Source organism: Juglans regia, chromosome 1 (genome assembly GCF_001411555.2).
Source record: "Juglans regia cultivar Chandler chromosome 1, Walnut 2.0, whole genome shotgun sequence".
Taxonomy (NCBI): domain Eukaryota; kingdom Viridiplantae; phylum Streptophyta; class Magnoliopsida; order Fagales; family Juglandaceae; genus Juglans; species Juglans regia.
Genome location: NC_049901.1, coordinates 6463318 through 6481546, shown reverse-complemented (window position 1 = coordinate 6481546; position 18229 = coordinate 6463318). Strand labels below are relative to the sequence as shown.

General features: G+C 37.6%; 1 protein-coding gene and 1 non-coding gene across 2 annotated transcripts; one reads left to right on the top strand and one right to left on the bottom strand.

The window, feature by feature from the left end:
- Positions 1–26: 26 nt before the first annotated feature.
- On the top strand, positions 27–3517 carry LOC108988132 (6-phosphogluconate dehydrogenase, decarboxylating 2). Its single transcript, XM_018961265.2, has 2 exons — positions 27–191; positions 1724–3517. Exon 2 carries the CDS (start codon positions 1732–1734, stop codon positions 3196–3198), a length of 1467 nt encoding a protein of 488 aa, XP_018816810.2. The 5' UTR covers positions 27–191; positions 1724–1731; the 3' UTR covers positions 3199–3517.
- A 5040-nt stretch (positions 3518–8557) lies between these two features.
- On the bottom strand, positions 8558–8664 carry LOC118344455. Its single transcript, XR_004798242.1, has one exon. It is a non-coding gene; the product is annotated as a small nucleolar RNA R71 (small nucleolar RNA).
- Positions 8665–18229: the final 9565 nt, after the last annotated feature.

The window sequence follows — 18229 nt, the reverse complement described above, 5'->3', positions numbered from 1 at the left end:
ACTTATCATTAGACTATCGGTAATCACATCGGTACCATGTCCAAATATAAGTGGTAGTTGCCTGGTTGGTACCCGGGTCCGGACTATCTATTCTGCTCTCCGTGCCCACCCAGATCTTTGATTTCTCGAGTTTTGCTCAGTTTTCCCTGAATTTCAGTCAGCTTCATCGATCAGAGAAGAAAAACTTCAAGGTTTGGGTCGTTTAGCTTTCTGGGTTCTGATTAAGTGCTTGTTTTGGTATAAATTGATGCTGTCTGCCTAAGTTCATTACCAAAATATAAAGCTATCTACTTATCAAAATATAAAGCTATCTGATAAAGTCGAGTGTTTTCTCACATTTAGATTAAATTTGGTTTACATTCTCTTGTTTCCGTTTGTTTTACTGCTACCTGTTAATATATTTGTGTCGCTTCTATATCGGATTCAATTGTTCGGGGAAGATCTCGCAGGTGAATCTGGCTTGAATACCATGTATCCCCGGTAAAAAGTCAGAGATTTGTGTGATTCACGTTTCCCCTGTGATTTTGTCCCATGGATCGATCATTTTTGGGAAATTATGAGAGACAACTACTTGGATATTCTTCTCAATCTCTGTTTTTTTATGGGTTTTTATTTTAACTACAAAATTTGTGTGATCAAGGATCGGCGCGTCATGTTTTTTTGGTTAACAATAAGCGGCGATTCTCTTGTCTGTTATGCTATGGTTGACTGAAATTTTGTGATGAGTAGTTAAAAACTTGATCTTGTCCTTTCTTTTGAATCTGCCTTGAGAACAAGTTTGTAAGGAAAAGGAATTCGAACCTGCAAACGTATAATTTTTTGTCCTCGTTAGAAATCATAAGATGCTGGTAGTTTTATCCTTCCGTGAATATCTGGAGGATTTTTTGGAATTGTTATCTTCTTCAAAACGAAATAAACTTGACTTTCTTAAGTATTATCTGAATGTGGGTTGAACTGTCCATGTGGTCTTTGTCGAAAGATTCCTTTGTTGATTGCTTGTGTCGAAAGATTCCTTTGTGGGTTGAACTGTCCATGTAGTCTTTGTCGAAAGATTCCTTTGTAAGGAAAAGGAATTCGAACCTGCAAACGTATAATTTTTTGTCCTCGTTAGAAATCATAAGATGCTGGTAGTTTTATCCTTCCGTGAATATCTGGAGGATTTTTTGGAATTTTTATCTTCTTCAAAACGAAATAAACTTGACTTTCTTAAGTATTATCTGAATGTGGGTTGAACTGTCCATTTGGTCTTTGTCGAAAGATTCCTTTGTTGATTGCTTGTGTCGAAAGATTCCTTTGTGGGTTGAACTGTCCATGTGGTCTTTGTCGAAAGATTCCTTTGTAAGGAAAAGGTATTCGAACCTGCAAACGTATAATTTTTTGTCCTCGTTAGAAATCATAAGATGCTGGTAGTTTTATCCTTCCGTGAATATCTGGAGGATTTTTTGGAATTGTTATCTTCTTCAAAACGAAATAAACTTGACTTTCTTAAGTATTATCTGAATGTGGGTTGAACTATCCATGTGGTCTTTGTCGAAAGATTCCTTTGTTGATTGCTTGTGTGATCTTCTGAAGTTTTATTTTTCATGAACTCCGGTAATTTAAAGCTTTCATAAAATCATTCTGACATTTTTTCTTTTTATTTTTTCTCTAAGGTTCTTGTATGAACTTTTGTTTAAATGACAATTTCTGGCTTTGTTTCACTGACAATGTCGAATTTGGGCAGAGGAGAATATGGCTGCACCCTCCCAGCCTACAAGAATTGGCCTTGCTGGTCTTGCTGTCATGGGCCAAAACCTGGCTCTCAACATTGCTGAGAAAGGCTTTCCAATTTCTGTATATAATCGAACTACATCGAAAGTTGATGAGACTGTTGAGCGAGCTAAGAAGGAAGGAGATCTTCCTCTATTTGGTTTCCATGATCCCGAATCTTTTGTGCACTCCATCCAGAAACCTCGTGTCATCATTATGCTAGTTAAGGCCGGGGCACCTGTTGACCAAACCATAAAGACCCTCTCTGTTTACCTGGAGAAGGGTGATTGTATCATTGATGGTGGTAATGAGTGGTATGAGAACACTGAGAGAAGAGAGAAAGCCATGGCCGAATTGGGTTTACTGTACCTTGGAATGGGAGTTTCAGGTGGTGAGGAGGGTGCTCGACATGGACCCTCTTTGATGCCTGGAGGGTCCTTCGAGGCTTACAAGAACATCGAAGACATTCTTCTTAAAGTTGCTGCTCAAGTTCGAGACAGTGGCCCCTGTGTGACTTACATAGGCAAAGGTGGCTCAGGTAATTTTGTTAAGATGATTCATAATGGAATTGAGTATGGTGATATGCAGCTGATTGCAGAGGCTTATGATGTACTGAAATCTGTTGGAAAGTTGTCAAATGAGGAGCTTCAGAGTGTTTTTTCAGAATGGAACAAGGGGGAACTTCTGAGCTTCTTGATCGAGATCACTGCAGATATATTTGGAATTAAGGATGATAAGGGTGAGGGATATTTGGTTGACAAGGTTCTGGACAAAACTGGCATGAAGGGTACTGGCAAATGGACCGTACAGCAAGCTGCTGACCTATCAGTTGCAGCTCCCACAATCGAATCTTCTTTGGACGCAAGATTCCTCAGTGGATTAAAGGCGGAAAGAGTTGAAGCTGCCAAAGTCTTCAAATCTGGTGGGTTTGGTGATATCTTGACTGACCAAGCTGTTGACAAGAAGAAGTTGGTCGATGATGTAAGGAAAGCTCTTTATGCATCCAAGATATGCAGTTATGCACAGGGAATGAATCTGATCCGTGCAAAGAGTATTGAGAAGGGGTGGGACCTGAAGTTAGGGGAATTGGCTAGGATTTGGAAGGGGGGTTGCATCATCCGAGCCATATTCCTGGACAGAATTAAGAAGGCATATGATAGGAACCCTGATCTGGCAAACCTTCTTGTGGATCCAGAGTTTGCAAAGGAAATTATTGAGCGACAATCCGCCTGGCGACGAGTTGTGTGCCTGTCTATTAACTCAGGTATTAGCACCCCGGGCATGTCCGCCAGTCTTGCTTACTTTGATTCTTACCGAAGGGAAAGATTGCCTGCTAATTTGGTCCAAGCTCAAAGAGACTATTTTGGTGCTCATACGTATGAAAGGATTGATGTGGAGGGATCTTTCCATACTGAATGGTTCAAGCTTGCCAAACAGTCTAAGAATTAATGCTTGGTTGTATTCTACTTGGGCTGGACTCAAAATATTCCTAATAGTATCTGCTCTGGACTCTGCTGGGAGAGCTGACACCAACTCTACTTGGTGAAATCTATCCCATTTATCCTGTTTAATCATGTGAAGTCTATTTGTGTTGTTTGTCACGGTTTTGGCAAATCCTGCACTACTTTTGTGTTTTCCTTTCAAAATAATCCAATATGTGGTCTTTCTCCTGTTTAAGAAGACGCCTTTCACTGTGGGGCAAGACATGTTTGAACATTAATAAGCATCATAAAGAGTTTTGTTATGTATCTTGATCCTTTTTTTTTTATATCCCCAAGTGGTTATGTTGCATAACTCGATGATAACTCATTGTTACTAGGATTACTCACATATTCCAACATGGGGATTTTCATTTGTCTCTTTCTTTGGAAGAAAGTGAATGCAATTTGCTAGACTGTTGCCTAACTAACCAGATCAGAGAAGAGCACTGGAAGGGAGTAAAAAGGTACTTTGGTAATTTATTTTAAATGTTATTATTGTGCCCTAACTTGGTTTGAATTTAGGATTCTTCAATAACCTGTAATGCAGTGAAATCCAAATCCAGTTAGAAATAACATGTTGCCATTATACCAATCACAACGATTTGGTTGTGTTGTATTCATTTTTCCCTTTTTGTTGCTATTAGTTACTATAGTACTGCATTTAGCACTACTAAGTACTCGTTGTCATGTCAAATTGAGAGTCACTATTAATTAGTTACTAATCCCTCAAGTCTCCATGCAGCTCCGTATATACTCAACCTATTTGTATTAGTATGGGCAGTCATTCCTCAAGTTAAAAAAACAAATGTATACAGGTGGATGTAGTAAGTAGTTTCAAAACTCTTTTTAACAGACGTGCTAGCTAGCTAGCTAGCATTGACACAAATGCTGCATGCCCAGGGGTGTGAGAGATCGATCATGTGTTGTCAAAATGTCTTCCCAGAAGCTAGCTAATATATGTCACTTTTTACACCGCATCGATCATATATATATGGTCATATAAGTAGCATGCAGCACCAAATCTAACCCGCCTCATGATCACAGATCTTGTGCAAGTCTTAGATCATCTCAAAGGGTACAAAAATGTCATTTAAGAAGATGATTGATGCATATAGCATGAGTTAATGTACATTGAGGAAACAGAGACTTTTTATTCACTCTGTATTTCTATATGGCCAAATTGGATTAGATCAGAGCAACAAAGTCTTTAAGAGGCAGCAGGCATGCATGCACCCATCTGAAGAGGCTGCTTAGAACAATTACCATATATATATATATATATATGAAATATATGTTCCTTGTTTATGCTCCGAGTTGACAGATTTGTGTTAACATATACGGCTGATTAAGGCTTCTATACGTACATACATGCACTAATTAATTATAACTTATTCATTTATATATATATAGCACTTAGCTAGACTTCTCTCAGAGATTGATCTGAAGGTTATAAACTCGCTGTTTTGAGAATACCTTTACTCGATTACAAAAAAAAAAAAAAACCCCCGATTGATGTTTTAACCTCACGCGTTAGGCTTAAAATTAATTTTCTAGATCATTAATTAATTTATTTACAATCTCCTGCAAATGTTTACGTAGAAATTATAATAAAATAGAAAAGTACTCAAGCCTAACCCGCCGCGCGCATCCACTAAAATACATACATACATTCAAATTCAACAACGAAAAAGAACCGAGAACCAAATAATAGATGGCCAGGCAATGAAAGTAGCACGCGTGCTCCCTAGAAAAGATCGAGAGGCTTAATTAATTAATTAGCTAGATTTTGTATGTAAGGAAAAGAAATTACTCGATCAGATGGCCAGGATAGGCTAGGGGTGCTTAGCTAGCCTATATATTATCCAATATTGAATATTGACATGATCATCTACTCGGTCGATGATCGGTGGCTGGGTGGACGTGCGGCTGAGAATCATCGACCAACACCTCTCGATCACTAGTACCAGCTGTACTACTACTACTACTACTACTACTGGCACGTACGTAGATGATCGACCGACTCAGTTTTTAATTACGACCTCGAAGGGTTTAATTTCATATATATTAATTGGTAAATGCTATGATTAATGATTCGCTTGCTTTAGTATTCCTCCCTGGTGAAAATAATAATACTAAACTGTTAATGCTTTTCCAGCCAGCAGGAAAAACAAGGAGTTTGAACAGAATTATAACGGTGATCTGGACGTGCAGGGTTTACTCATATATTTGTGTGTGTGGAATGCATGCCTTCATTGTTTCTTGAATTTTGGAATGCCGTCATTTAAAGTGAAGTCCGATCGATCGAGCAGTAGTACCAAAATGTATTGATATATTCTTTCAGAATAGCTTTACAGTGGTCGGGCTGCAAATCCCACAAAAACAGCCCTCAATTCAACTCAAGCTATATAAGAAAAAATATTGTAAGAGACACTCCACCGCAGAGAATGAAGGTCTTATGTATGCTAGCTCCTTTCTCATTTGCACCGCCTTCTGCCCTTCTCTTCCTCGCTGCTCTCTGTGCACCGCCTTCAGTCCTACGCCGACGCTGATGCTGACGCAAATAGTCTTCCCACCCGAACTCCGGTTCGCCCCTGTCAAGCTCTTCAACCGGATTTTCCACTGGTTCTCGTCCTACTGCTACTTCGACATCACCGAGATCGACCTCACCTGCGCCCTAAACTCCAGCGCCATCACCTTCGGCCTCTCCAACAATGACAGCATCGTCGACACCTACAATGGTGTCACGTCCTCTGGGAACACGTCGTCACGCAAAGGCAAGCTCAAACCTTCTCATGGCGTCTGATAAAGTGTTAAAAATTACATGATTAAGTTGCTAAAATGAATGATTTGTTTAATCAAAAAATGAATTAAGCACTTAATTATATAGTAAAGTTTAATGCTTGACTTAATGTTAAATTCTGTTTAATATTCTAAATTTTATTCTGATATTTTGTTAATGTTGCAGGGCATTGTGGAAAAGATGTTAAAAATATATGGGTATTCTTGGAATTACCCAACTGACACGGCAACTACAAAGAATGTTCTGAAAACTCACGCAAAACACTAGTGACTTGAGGGGCAGACATGCGGATGGTGGCTTCCAGGAGACGCAGCACGCAGGATGAACCTAGGCTGGATCGAGAAGCTCAAAGTGCGCTGCAGAGGCCGGAATGGTGCAGGGCACTCACGCGTAAGAGGAACAACTTGAGACGCGAATTGCAATTGAGGATTGGAGTCAAAACGCAAGGGGCTGAGGATGAAACGCGGATCTGTGCTGGGCTGAGACGTGCGCACTGCAGAGACGAAACGCGCAGCAGAAATGGAGAAGTGGAACGCAAGCGGGCTGGAGCAAAACGCACGCAGAGGAGACCACTCACGCGAACCTGGACCGCACGTCAAAACGCACGAAAATGGATGCGAAACGGCATGGTGCTGGGCTGAGATGAAACGCGAGCAGGCTGAGGCAAAACGCACGCTCAAAACGCAGAGGGCTAAGAATGAAAACGCTGTACTGAGAGGCTAAAACGCAGAGTATAAAAAGAAATATTTTGCCGCGCACCGGGGTCTCTTCGTTTTTTTTTTCCGGAATTATTTTCGTTCGGCGGCTGGTTCTTCTTCTTCATTTTATTTTCCAGTTCTTTTCATTGCTTCATTATTTTTATTTCCGTCAGTTTTTGTTCTTCTTTAGTTTCGGGTTTCAGCATCTTTGAGGGATACTGTATATTTTTATTCAGCAACTTTCCTTTGAAACAGTATTTAGTGATGTTAGATTTTAATCTTCTTGAGCATTTTGTTAATCTAGAGATGATAGGTTAGATTTTTAGTTTGAGATTCAATGAGTAACCTATGACTATTTGGGGTTGGATTTACTTCAATATTTAGTGCTTTTGATGATTAACTTGATGGATTATATCTCAATGTGTATCTAGAAAAGATTAAAGTTCTTTGTTCTTGGTTTAGATCAATTGTAGACGTAAATGCACAATTGATACTTGAACAAGTAACATGACTTTAATGTTTTTCTTTCACTTTTCTATGATTGTCATATAATTTGTCAAGTAGTTTTATTAAAATAAAAATTATGGTTCATTGCTATATTATCCGACCATAATTTCTAGGAATAAGAGAATGGTTGAGAGAAAATGAAAAGAGAAGTAAATCCATCACCAAATTAGTGGGCGAAAATTGCATCCCAAGTGTTTGTTTAATTGTTTCTTACAAGTTTAAGTCAACTTCCGCTCGTTTTCTTTAAATCTCTTGATTCTTAGCAATTTTAGAAAAATAGATTCACTTTTATTTTCAGCTTTACTTATGCTTGAACGTCCCGACAATTTCACTCATAATTCATTCCACACTCCCTTAGTAAATACCCTCATTTAGGTGTTAATATTGTTAGTGGTTAAGTTTTGAAATTTATTTCTCATTTCATATTATTTTTGTTCATTGCTAGCTTATTTAGTTTACTCTTTTCTTATCATTTTAAACTTTCGTGTCATTACAAACGGTAATATGTTGTCTTGCGAAAATAAAATATTTGCTAAATTCTCATTGTCCCTGTGAATTCGATCTTGGGATTTACCCTTGTATTACTTTGACAGCTTCTACGCTTGGAAGTCGAAATTAAAAGCTGATCAAGTTTTTGGCGCCGTTGCCGGGGACAACTGGTGTTTAGCAAAGCATTCTCATATTGTTGAGAAGACGTTTGTAGCGTTGTGAACCTCTTCACAACTTGGGTGACATTTTTCTTAACTTTATTTTTCTTTATTTTTTTGTTGTTGTTTGTCTTGCATATTCTTTTATTTTCTGTTCTTGTTTGTATGACTGGTTGGACTAGGGACCAAACTTCTGGGTTGGTTAGGACAGAATCACAATCATCTTTTACCTCAGCATCACTTTCTCTTGAGTCATCTTCTGACACTAATAGTACCATGGCTGAAAATGAGAATCATGATCGGGAAGTAGTGAATCAGAATAGGACACTTAGAGATTATTTACAACCTGTCAGAACTAGCACACCCTCATGCATAATCCTACCTTTGAATGCAAATGTCTTTAATTTCAAACCTGGAATGATTCCATTAATTCCACATTTTTATGGCATGGATTCTGAGAATCCGTACCTTCATATCAAAGAATTTGAAGAAATTTGTTCTACATTCATGGACCGAACATGCACTGAGGAAGTTATTAGACTAAAGTTGTTTCCATTTTCCTTGAAAGATAAGGCTAAAACGTGGCTAAATGCATTAAGACCTAGATCTATAGGCACATGGCAGGAAATGCAAACTGAATTTTTGAAGAAAAATTTTCCAATACATAGGACAAATGCACTTAAAAGACAAATCATGAACTTTACCCAAAAAGATTCTGAAACTTTTTATCAAAGTTGGGAAAGGTTTAAGGATCTTTTAAATGCTTATCCTCATCATGGTTATGAAAATTGGCGTTTGATAAGTTTTTTTTATGAAAGTTTGACACCTAAAATGCGCCAATTTGTACAAACCATGTGTAATGGATAATTTTTTGACAAAGAGCCTGAGGAAGCATTTGAATATTTTGATTACCTTGCTGAAAATGCTCAATCTTGGGACACAACTGATGTGCATGATAGGTCTAGGCAAGTTGAGTCTGGTCATGGAAAATACACTTTAAAAGAAGATGATGATTTGCGTGCTAAGTTAACTTTGTTATCTAGAAAAATGGAAGCTACGGAATTGAAAAAGGTAAATGAAGTGCATGCTGTCCATAAAAATTCAGAGAAGTGTAGCATATGTGAGGATCATGGGCATTCAACTAATGAGTGTCCCACGATCCCCGCATTCAAAGAGGTATTGTTGGACCAATCTAATGCTGTAAATATGATACAAAAATCATATTCTGGACCTTATTCTAATTCTTATAATTCAGGATGGAGAAACCACCCAAATTTTGGGTGGAGGAATGACCAGCAATTAGCTCCAGCAGCCTTGGCTCCAGAACTCTCTCAACTCGCAATTCAAGCACCTCCAATGCAAAAGAAGGGACTTGAGGAGACGATGCATCAATTGTCAAATACCTTGTAGCAGTTTATGCAAGGTCAAACAATAATCAACAATCAAAACTCTCAAGCGATAAATGATATTCGGAGCACACTTACAAAGATGACTACGGCATGGAGCTTTCAAGAGAAAGGAAAACTTCCTGCACAACCTCAACCTAATCCACAAAGTCAGCCACCACAAGGAGCGGTTGAGAGTTCAAATGTGAGGCAAGTGAAGGCGGTCACTACTTTGAGAAATGGTAGGGTGATGAACATTCCAGCTCAAGGTTCAGACAAGGCTGATAAGGTCTCTAAACTTGTACAAAATGAGGCTGAAAATGGTGAGTTTGAACAAAATGAAATTGAAACTGAAAAGATTTCATGTCCTGTATCTGCTCCTTTTCCTCAAAGATTGGTTCCTCTGCACAAAGACAAACACCAATCTGAAATTTTAGAAATATTCAAGCATGTTAGGATTAATATCCCTTTGTTGGATGCTATTCAACAAATTCCTGCATATGCTAAGTTTCTAAAAGATTTGTGTACGGTTAAAAGAAAATTAAATGTGCAAAAGAAAGCTTTTCTTACTGAGCAGGTCAGTGCCATAATTCAGAGCAACACCCCACCAAAATATAAAGACCCCGGTTCACCAATAATTGCTTGTGTTATAGGAAGTTTAAAAATTGGTCAAGCATTGTTAGATCTAGGTTCAAGTGTGAATTTACTGCCTTATAATGTTTATGAGCAACTTGGTTTGGGGGAATTAAAACCAACTCCTATCATTTTACAACTAGCGGATAGGTCTATTAAAATGCCAAGAGGAGTTGTTTAGGATGTCTTGGTTCAAGTAGACAAATTCTTTTATCCAGTTGATTTTGTTGTGTTGGATGTTCACTTGACATCAAAATCTTCTTTTCAAGCACCTGTGATTCTTGGGAGACCTTTTCTTGCTACTTCAAATACATTAATAAATTGTAGGAGTTGTGTTTTAAAGCTGAGTTTTGGGAACATGACCCTTGAACTAAACATTTTCAATATTTGTAGGCAACCTCAAGACTTGGAAGATATACAAGAAGTGAATTTGTTGGAAAACATCCTTGAGGAGGAGACTTATTTGGCATACCAGTCCACTAACCTGCTGTTTGAGTTAGAAAATTTTTGTGAACTCCTCACTGATGACACCCCCATTGATGTTTCTCATGTTTTTAATGCAGAAAATAAATTGGAGACTAAATGGAGGCCAAAGATTGAGCAACTCCCACCGTTGATAGCAAGTTTGAAGCCTTCAGCAAATGAAATTCCAACACTAGAGCTGAAGCCATTGCCAAATGACTTGAAATATGCATTTCTGGGACCGGACATCACATTCACAGTGGTGATTTCAGCCCAACTCTCTCATGATCAAGAAGAGAAATTGATAGAAGTCTTAAAGCAACACAAAGATGCCATTAGGTGGACAATCGCAGATATAAAAGGTATAAATCCTCTTGTGTGCACTCATAGGATTTACTTAAAAGAAAATGCTAAAGTTTCTAAGGAGATGCAAAGGAGATTAAATCCTACCATGAAAGAGGTGGTAAAAACAGAGATTTTAAAATTACTTGACGTGGGAATCATCTACCCTATTGCAGACAGCAAGTGGGTAAGTCCCATTCATGTAATTCCAAAAAAATCTGGGCTTTCCATTGTGAAAAATGAGAAAGATGAACTGATTCCTACTAGGATTTCTACTGGTTGGCGAATGTGTATAGATTATAGAAAGTTGAATGCCGCCACTAGGGCTTTCTTGATGGATATTCTGGTTTTTACCAAATAGAAAAAACACCCAAAGATCAAGAGAAAACAACTTTTACTTGCCCGTTTGGCACTTTTGCATTTAGAAGAATGCCTTTTGGACTATGTAATGCACCAGCTACTTTCCAAAGATGTATGTTTAGTATTTTCAACGACATGATTGAAAACTATTTGGAAATATTCATGGATGATTTTTCAGTGTTTGGCAGTTCTTTTGATGCATGTTTGACTAACTTATAAGCTGTTTTAACCAGGTGTGAAGAGAAGCATTTGCTTCTCAATTGGGAAAAGTGTCATTTCATAGTTCAACAAGGCATAGTTCTTGGTCACATAGTCTCATCATGAGGTATTGAGGTTGATAAAGCTAAGATTGAACTTATTTCCAAGCTTCCTATACCCAAAACAGTAAAAGAAATCAGATCATTTCTTGGGCATGCTGGGTTTTACAGGCGATTCATTCAGAATTTTAGTTCTATCTCTAAGCCCTTGTGTGAGTTACTTATGCATGATGTTGCTTTTGAATTGACCTCTTCTTGTCAAGATGCTTTTGATAAGCTGAAAATTTTGCTCACCACAGCCCCTATCATGCAGCCTCCTGTTTGGTCTATTCATTTTGAGATAATGTGTGATGCTAGTGATGTAGCCATAGGAGCTGTTCTTGGACAGCGTAGAAATAAGTTTCCACATGTCATTTCTTATGCAAGTAGAACTTTAAATGGAGCTCAAAGAAATTATTCTACCACGGAAAATGAATTGTTTGCTGTAGTTTTTGCATTAGACAAGTTTCGAACTTATATTCTTGGTTCTCCTGTGGTTGTTTTCACTGACCATGCAGCGTTAAAGTACTTATTGTCGAAGAAGGATGCTAAACCACGTTTAATCCGATGGATTCTTCTTCTCCAAGAATTCGACCTTATCATCAAAGACAAGAAGGGTACTAAAAACGTAGTTGCCGACCACTTGTCTCGGCTTACATTTGCTGAAAAGGATCACACTATCCCTATCTTTGACTCTTTTCCTGATGAACAATTAATGTCAGTTGAAAATTTGCCTTGGTTTGCTAACATAGTTAATTTTTTGGTGACAGAACAAACTCCACCCCATTAAGAGTGCTCAAGACATACGAAAATTCACGCATAAGGTAAAGTCATTCTTCTATGATGATCTTTACTTGTTTAAATATTGTTCTGACCAAATCTTAAGGAAATGTGTGCCTGATCATGAGATACAAGTTATTCTTTCTTTTTGTCATAATGAGGCTTGTGGGGGGCATTTTTCTGCAAATAAAACCGTTGCAAAAATTTTACAAAGTGGGTTTTATTGGCCATATATGTTTAAGGATGCGTATAGTTTTTGCAAAACTTGTGAGCCATATCAAAAACTAGGCACGATCACTAAGAGAAACATGATGCCTTTACAACCCATTTTGGTCATTGAGATTTTTGATTGTTGGGGGATTGATTTTATGGGGCCATTTCCATCTTCTTTTTGTTATTTGTATATCCTCTTAGCTTTTGATTATGTGTCTAAATGGGTTGAAGCCATTCCATGTAAAACAAATGACCATAAGATTGTGCTTAAGTTTTTGAAAGAAAACATTTTTGCTAGATTTGGCATGCCTAGAGCTATCATTAGTGATAATGGAACTCATTTTTGCAACAAATCATTTGCTGCCCTCATGAAAAAATATGGTATACACCATAAAGTTTCCACTCCATATCACCCGCAAACGAATGGGCAAGCTGAATTAGCTAATAGGGAACTTAAGCACATCGTAGAAAAAACAGTCAACCCCAACAGAAAAGATTGGTCTTTAAGGCTTACTGATGCACTTTGGGCTTATAGGACAGTCTTTAAAACCTCTCTTAACATGTCTCCTTATCGCTTGGTATATGGAAAGATATGTCATCTTCCCGTTGAGCTTGAACATAAGGCATATTGGGCTGTTAAACAATTTAATTTTTCTATTGACCATGCTGGTTCTGTGAGAAAATTTCAGATTTCAGAATTGGATGAGTTTAGGCGAGATGCATATGACAATTCTAAATTGTCAAAGGAACGCATGAAGGTATTACATGACAAGCACATCCAAAGAAAGAATTTTGAGCCCAATGAGCAAGTCTTACTTTACAATTCCCGCCTCCATCTATTTCCAGGCAAATTAAGATCGAGGTGGAGTGGACCTTATGTAGTTAAGGTTGTGTTTCCATATGGAGCTGTTGAGATTACTAATCCTCAAAATGGAAACACTTTCAAAGTTAATGGCCAACGACTTAAACATTTTTTGGCAAAACTTTCACATGAGGATACTTCCATTCCTTTGGAAGATCACATTTATTCTCATGGTTCTTAGCTCATTTTTGTTTTGTTTTAATTTTTTTTTTCTCTTTCTTTTCCTTTTATTTTTCTGCTTTTATTTGTTTCAGTTCTATGTTTTGTTCTTTCTTTCTTTTTTTCTTTTTCTTTAGTATATCTTTTCAGGTTCAGCACTGTTTATTCTTTTATGGTTTCATTTTTACGTTCACAATCATTTCAGCCATCTCAGGTATTTTCCTTCGGCCCTATTTTCTTTCATGCCTTGTTTTATTCATGATTTGCATTGAGGACACTGCCTGTTTTTAGTTGAGGGGTAAGGAGAGCCTTCTACCATTAGTCTCTCAGGATTAATTATTGTGGGGTCTGAATTTTTTGTTGCTACCAAGCTATTATTTTCACACTTCTCTACTTAAGACCAGATAGTTGCAGTTTTGGGCTACACTAATTCCCATTGGTTAGTTTTAAGTTTGACACTTGACCTTATGATATGTCTTAGCAACTCAAACTTGGGAAAGTTACTTCAAAGCTATTGATTGATGACCTTAATTGACACAAGCAGATACTTTTTGTGATTTGTTTGATGACAATCAGTGGTTTCTTCTAAGCAACTAGCAAAAACTACAATGAACCATATCTTAATAGCTTAGGAAAAGTGTGATAAAAAAAAAAAAAACAAGAAGAGAGAGAGAGAGAAAGGTTGTAAAAGTATATGAGAAAAGGGGCAGGCTAGAGATCATGCACAAAATAAAAAATGGTGCAAGTACATTGGAAAAGGCTGCCTATCACCGGGATCTATAAAAAAAAAAAAAAGGGTCTTTCAAAGTGTGATAGCGTGAAAGCCGCTAATGTAATGGTTTTGAATTGGAGTGAAGACCTTTTGGTTTTTCTTGAAAAAGTTGTTAGGGTGAAACTATTGTAAGAAATCTTGAAACTAACAAATGGAAATCTGTTCACACACTTGGTGCACTCAAAGATCTTCAGCTTAAGTACATTTTCCTTGTTTGAGCTCTTAAGAATTTTATAAGCTTGTGGTGTTGAGCTAAAACCTGACTTGACTACATTCTTATGCCCAAGATTTTAATATAATTGATCTTTTGTAGAGATTTTTGAGTTTAGCAACTCCCTCTTGGATCTTACAATATTTTTATCGCATTATTTGCTAGAGACTAGCAAAAAGCTAATTAGGGGGTGTGATAAAGTGTTAAAAATTACATGATTAAGTTTCTAAAATGAATTATTTGTTTAATCAAAAAATGAATTAAGCACTTAATTATATAGTAAAGTTTAATGCTTGACTCAATGTTAAATTCTGTATAATATTCCAAATTTTATTCTGATATTTTGTTAATGTTGCAGGGCATTGTGGGAAAGATGTTAAAAATATATGGGTATTCTTGGAATTACCCAACTGACACGGCAACTACAAAGAATGTTCTGAAAACTCACGCAAAACACTAGTGACTTGAGGGGCAGACATGCGGATGGTGGCTTCCAGGAGACGCAGCACGCAGGATGAACCTGGGCTGGATCGAGCGGCTCAAAGTGCGCTGCAGAGTCTGGAATGGTGCAGGACACTCACGCATAAGAGGAGCAACTTGAGACACGAATTGCAGTTGAGGATTGGAGTCAAAACGCAAGGGGCTGAGGATGAAACGCGGATCTGTGCTGGGCTGAGACGTGCGCACTGCAGAGAGGAAACACGCAGCAGAAATGGAGAAGTGGAACGCGAGCGGGCTAGAGCAAAACGCACGCAGAGGAGACCACTCAAGCGAACCTGGACCGCACGTCAAAACAAACGAAAATGGATGCGAAACGGCATGGTGCTGGGCTGAGATGAAACGCGAGCGGGCTGAGGCAAAACGCACGCTCAAAACGCAGAGGGCTAAGAATGAAAACGATGTACTGAGAGGCTAAAACGCAGAGTATAAAAAGAAATATTTTGCCGCGCACTGGGGTCTCTTCGTTTTTTTTCCGGAATTATTTTCGTTCGGCGGCTGGTTCTTCTTTTTCATTTTATTTTCCAGTTCTTTTCATTGCTTCATTATTTTTATTTCCGTCAGTTTTTGTTCTTCTTTAGTTTCGGGTTTCAGCATCTTTGAGGGATACTGTATATTTTTATTCAGCAACTTTCTTTTGAAACAGTATTTAGTGATGTTAGATTTTAATCTTCTTGAGCATTTTGTTAATCTAGAGATGATAGGTTAGATTTTTAGTTTGGGATTCAATGAGTAACCTATGACTATTTGGTGTTAGATTTACTTCAATATTTAGTGCTTTTGATAATTAACTTGATGGATTATATCTCAATGTGTATCTAGAAAAGATTAAAGTTCTTTGTTCTTGGTTTAGATCAATTGTAGACGTAAAGGCACAATTGATACTTGAACAAGTAACATGACTTTAATGTTTTTCTTTCACTTTTCTATGATTGTCATATAATTTGTCAAGTAGTTTTATTAAAATAAAAATTGTGGTTCATTGCTATATTATCTGACCATGATTTCTAGGAATAAGAGAATGGTTGAGAGAAAATGAAAAGAGAAGTAAATCCATCACCAAATTAGTGGGCAAAAATTGCATCCCAAGTGTTTGTTTAATTGTTTCTTACAAGTTTAAGTCAACTTCCGCACGTTTTCTTTAAATCTCTTGATTCTTAGCAATTTTAGAAAAATAGATTCACTTTTATTTTCAGCTTTACTTATGCTTGAACGTCTCGACAATTTCACTCATAATTCATTCCACACTCCCTTAGTAAATAGCCTCATTTAGGTGTTAATATTGTTAGCGGTTAAGTTTTGAAATTTATTTCTCATTTCATATTATTTTTGTTCATTGCTAGCTCATTTAGTTTACTATTTTCTTATCATTTTAAACTTTCGTGTCACTACAAACGGTAATATGTTGTCTTGCGAAAATAAAATATTTGTTAAATTCTCATTGTCCCTGTGAATTCGATCTTGGGATTTACCCTTGTATTACTTTGACAGCTTCTATGCTTGGAAGTTGAAATTAAAAACTGATCAGCGTCCTTTACCAGAAAAGAAACGAGGCTTCACTCTCTGACTCACGAAGCTGTTGATGAAGATGAGCTCCAAGTCCATAATTGTCATTGAGGACATAGATTGCTCTCTAAGTTTGACTCGAGTGAAATGCGAGGTGGGGGGTGGGGCTCGGGTGACGATGGTGGGAATAATACGATTACGCTCTTGGGGTTGTTAAATTTTACGGATGGGTTATGGTCTTGCTGAGGGAGCGAGAGGATTTTTGTGTTCACCATGAACCACATTGAGAAGCTTGAGCCGGTGAAAAAGTTGGCTTAATATCTCTAGAAACGGATTAAACAGAGTAAATTAACATTAACTTTTTTAGTCCATTTTCATGGCTTCCCAGCCACAGATTCTATCAACTTTAATTCGATTTTTTTTTTCAATGCAAAGGTGAAGTTCTGGGTTTGAGTTCGAATCAATGGTTTGCTTGTTTTCTTTTTAACAATATCGTTTTGAAAACCAGAACAGCGAAATCCAAGTTTCGAAATGGCTGTTGTCGTGCATGTTGCTGCTTCCTCTGCATCTTTGTTCTCGTCCTCCTCATCCTCCTCGTCATCGTCATCGCCGTCTCCGTCGCCTTTGGCCTCTTCTACCTCTGGTTTCAATCGAGACTCCCAGTTTTCCACTTGCAATCAGCTTCGATGGGCTGAAATCAGCTTCGAGGGGGTGCGACCGTGCAAGGGGTAAGGGGATTCAATCGCGAAGAAGAGCTTACACTTTTTCTGATGTGGTGCTGTTCAAGATAAGTGTGGTAGAAGTCTTAGGTGTCACTATGTTATTGGGAGGCTGTTAGTTGGCTAATAGCAGCCGGACCGGTCCTAAGTATTTCTCATATTCTTAAAATTCTTTTTAAGAGTTAACGTACACTACTTCTCTGCTGATTTGCTTGATGGGTTTAATTCATATATAAATAAGGAATCAATCAATCCAGCGGAGATAATGCCTGGAGTGGAGATCCAAGCGTGATTACTATTTGGGTTCTAATTGGCCCAATTCCAGCTGGGCCAAATTCAAAGAAGAGCTCACAATTTTGATGTCCTTTTCTTTCTTCTAATTATTATTATTATTTTCTAATTTTTTTTTTTTTAATATGTGGTACTAGCTAGCTAGGCATCAATATCTCAACTTTGTTACAGCGAAACATCGTGCATGCATGCATGTATATGAAACAGCCGACAGCGTACTGCTGGCATTGTAACCTTAATTTGTAGAGTCAAAACCTGAATACGAAAAGTATATACGATGATACAGTACAGAAACTATCTTTTTCACTACAATTTTTTAAAAAAAAAAACAAAAACAGATAGAAGCATCATGCATGGCATCATGTATAAAGAAAAGAATTCGAGAAGGATTATAGAATCGTAATTACCACGATGTACTCGTGATATCTTTTTAGAAAATTCCAGTCTTTAGTCCAAATTAAGCAAAGTTCATCATGCATTATGCTGAAACCTCAGATTTATAATTAGTATAAAATGGGAAAGTCTATTCAAACCTATTGACAATTATAACGATGATTTCCACCCTGAATTTTGTATTAGAAGAAGACCAGAATCATTGCCCCTTGTTTTGATAAATTGAATCAAGACAAAAGGCCGTGAATTCTGCTATATATGAGATCACACGTACAGCTAGGCCGTCATGAATTGCAAGCTTGACATGATATAGTACTTTCAAGTTAGGCAAGCTGCCCTTTCTTTTCTTTCTTTAATTTCCTTTCAACCCTCACAAACTGTCTTTTTTGTTTCCATTCCTATTATTAGAGAGAGAGAGGGAGAGAGAGAGAGAGAGAGTTAGAACTCTCCAGAGGAGTATAGATG

Bases quoted from the DNA above. Each gene is read 5' to 3' on its own strand.
- LOC108988132 (XM_018961265.2), top strand. From the start codon at position 1,732: ATGGCTGCACCCTCCCAGCCTACAAGAATTGGCCTTGCTGGTCTTGCT.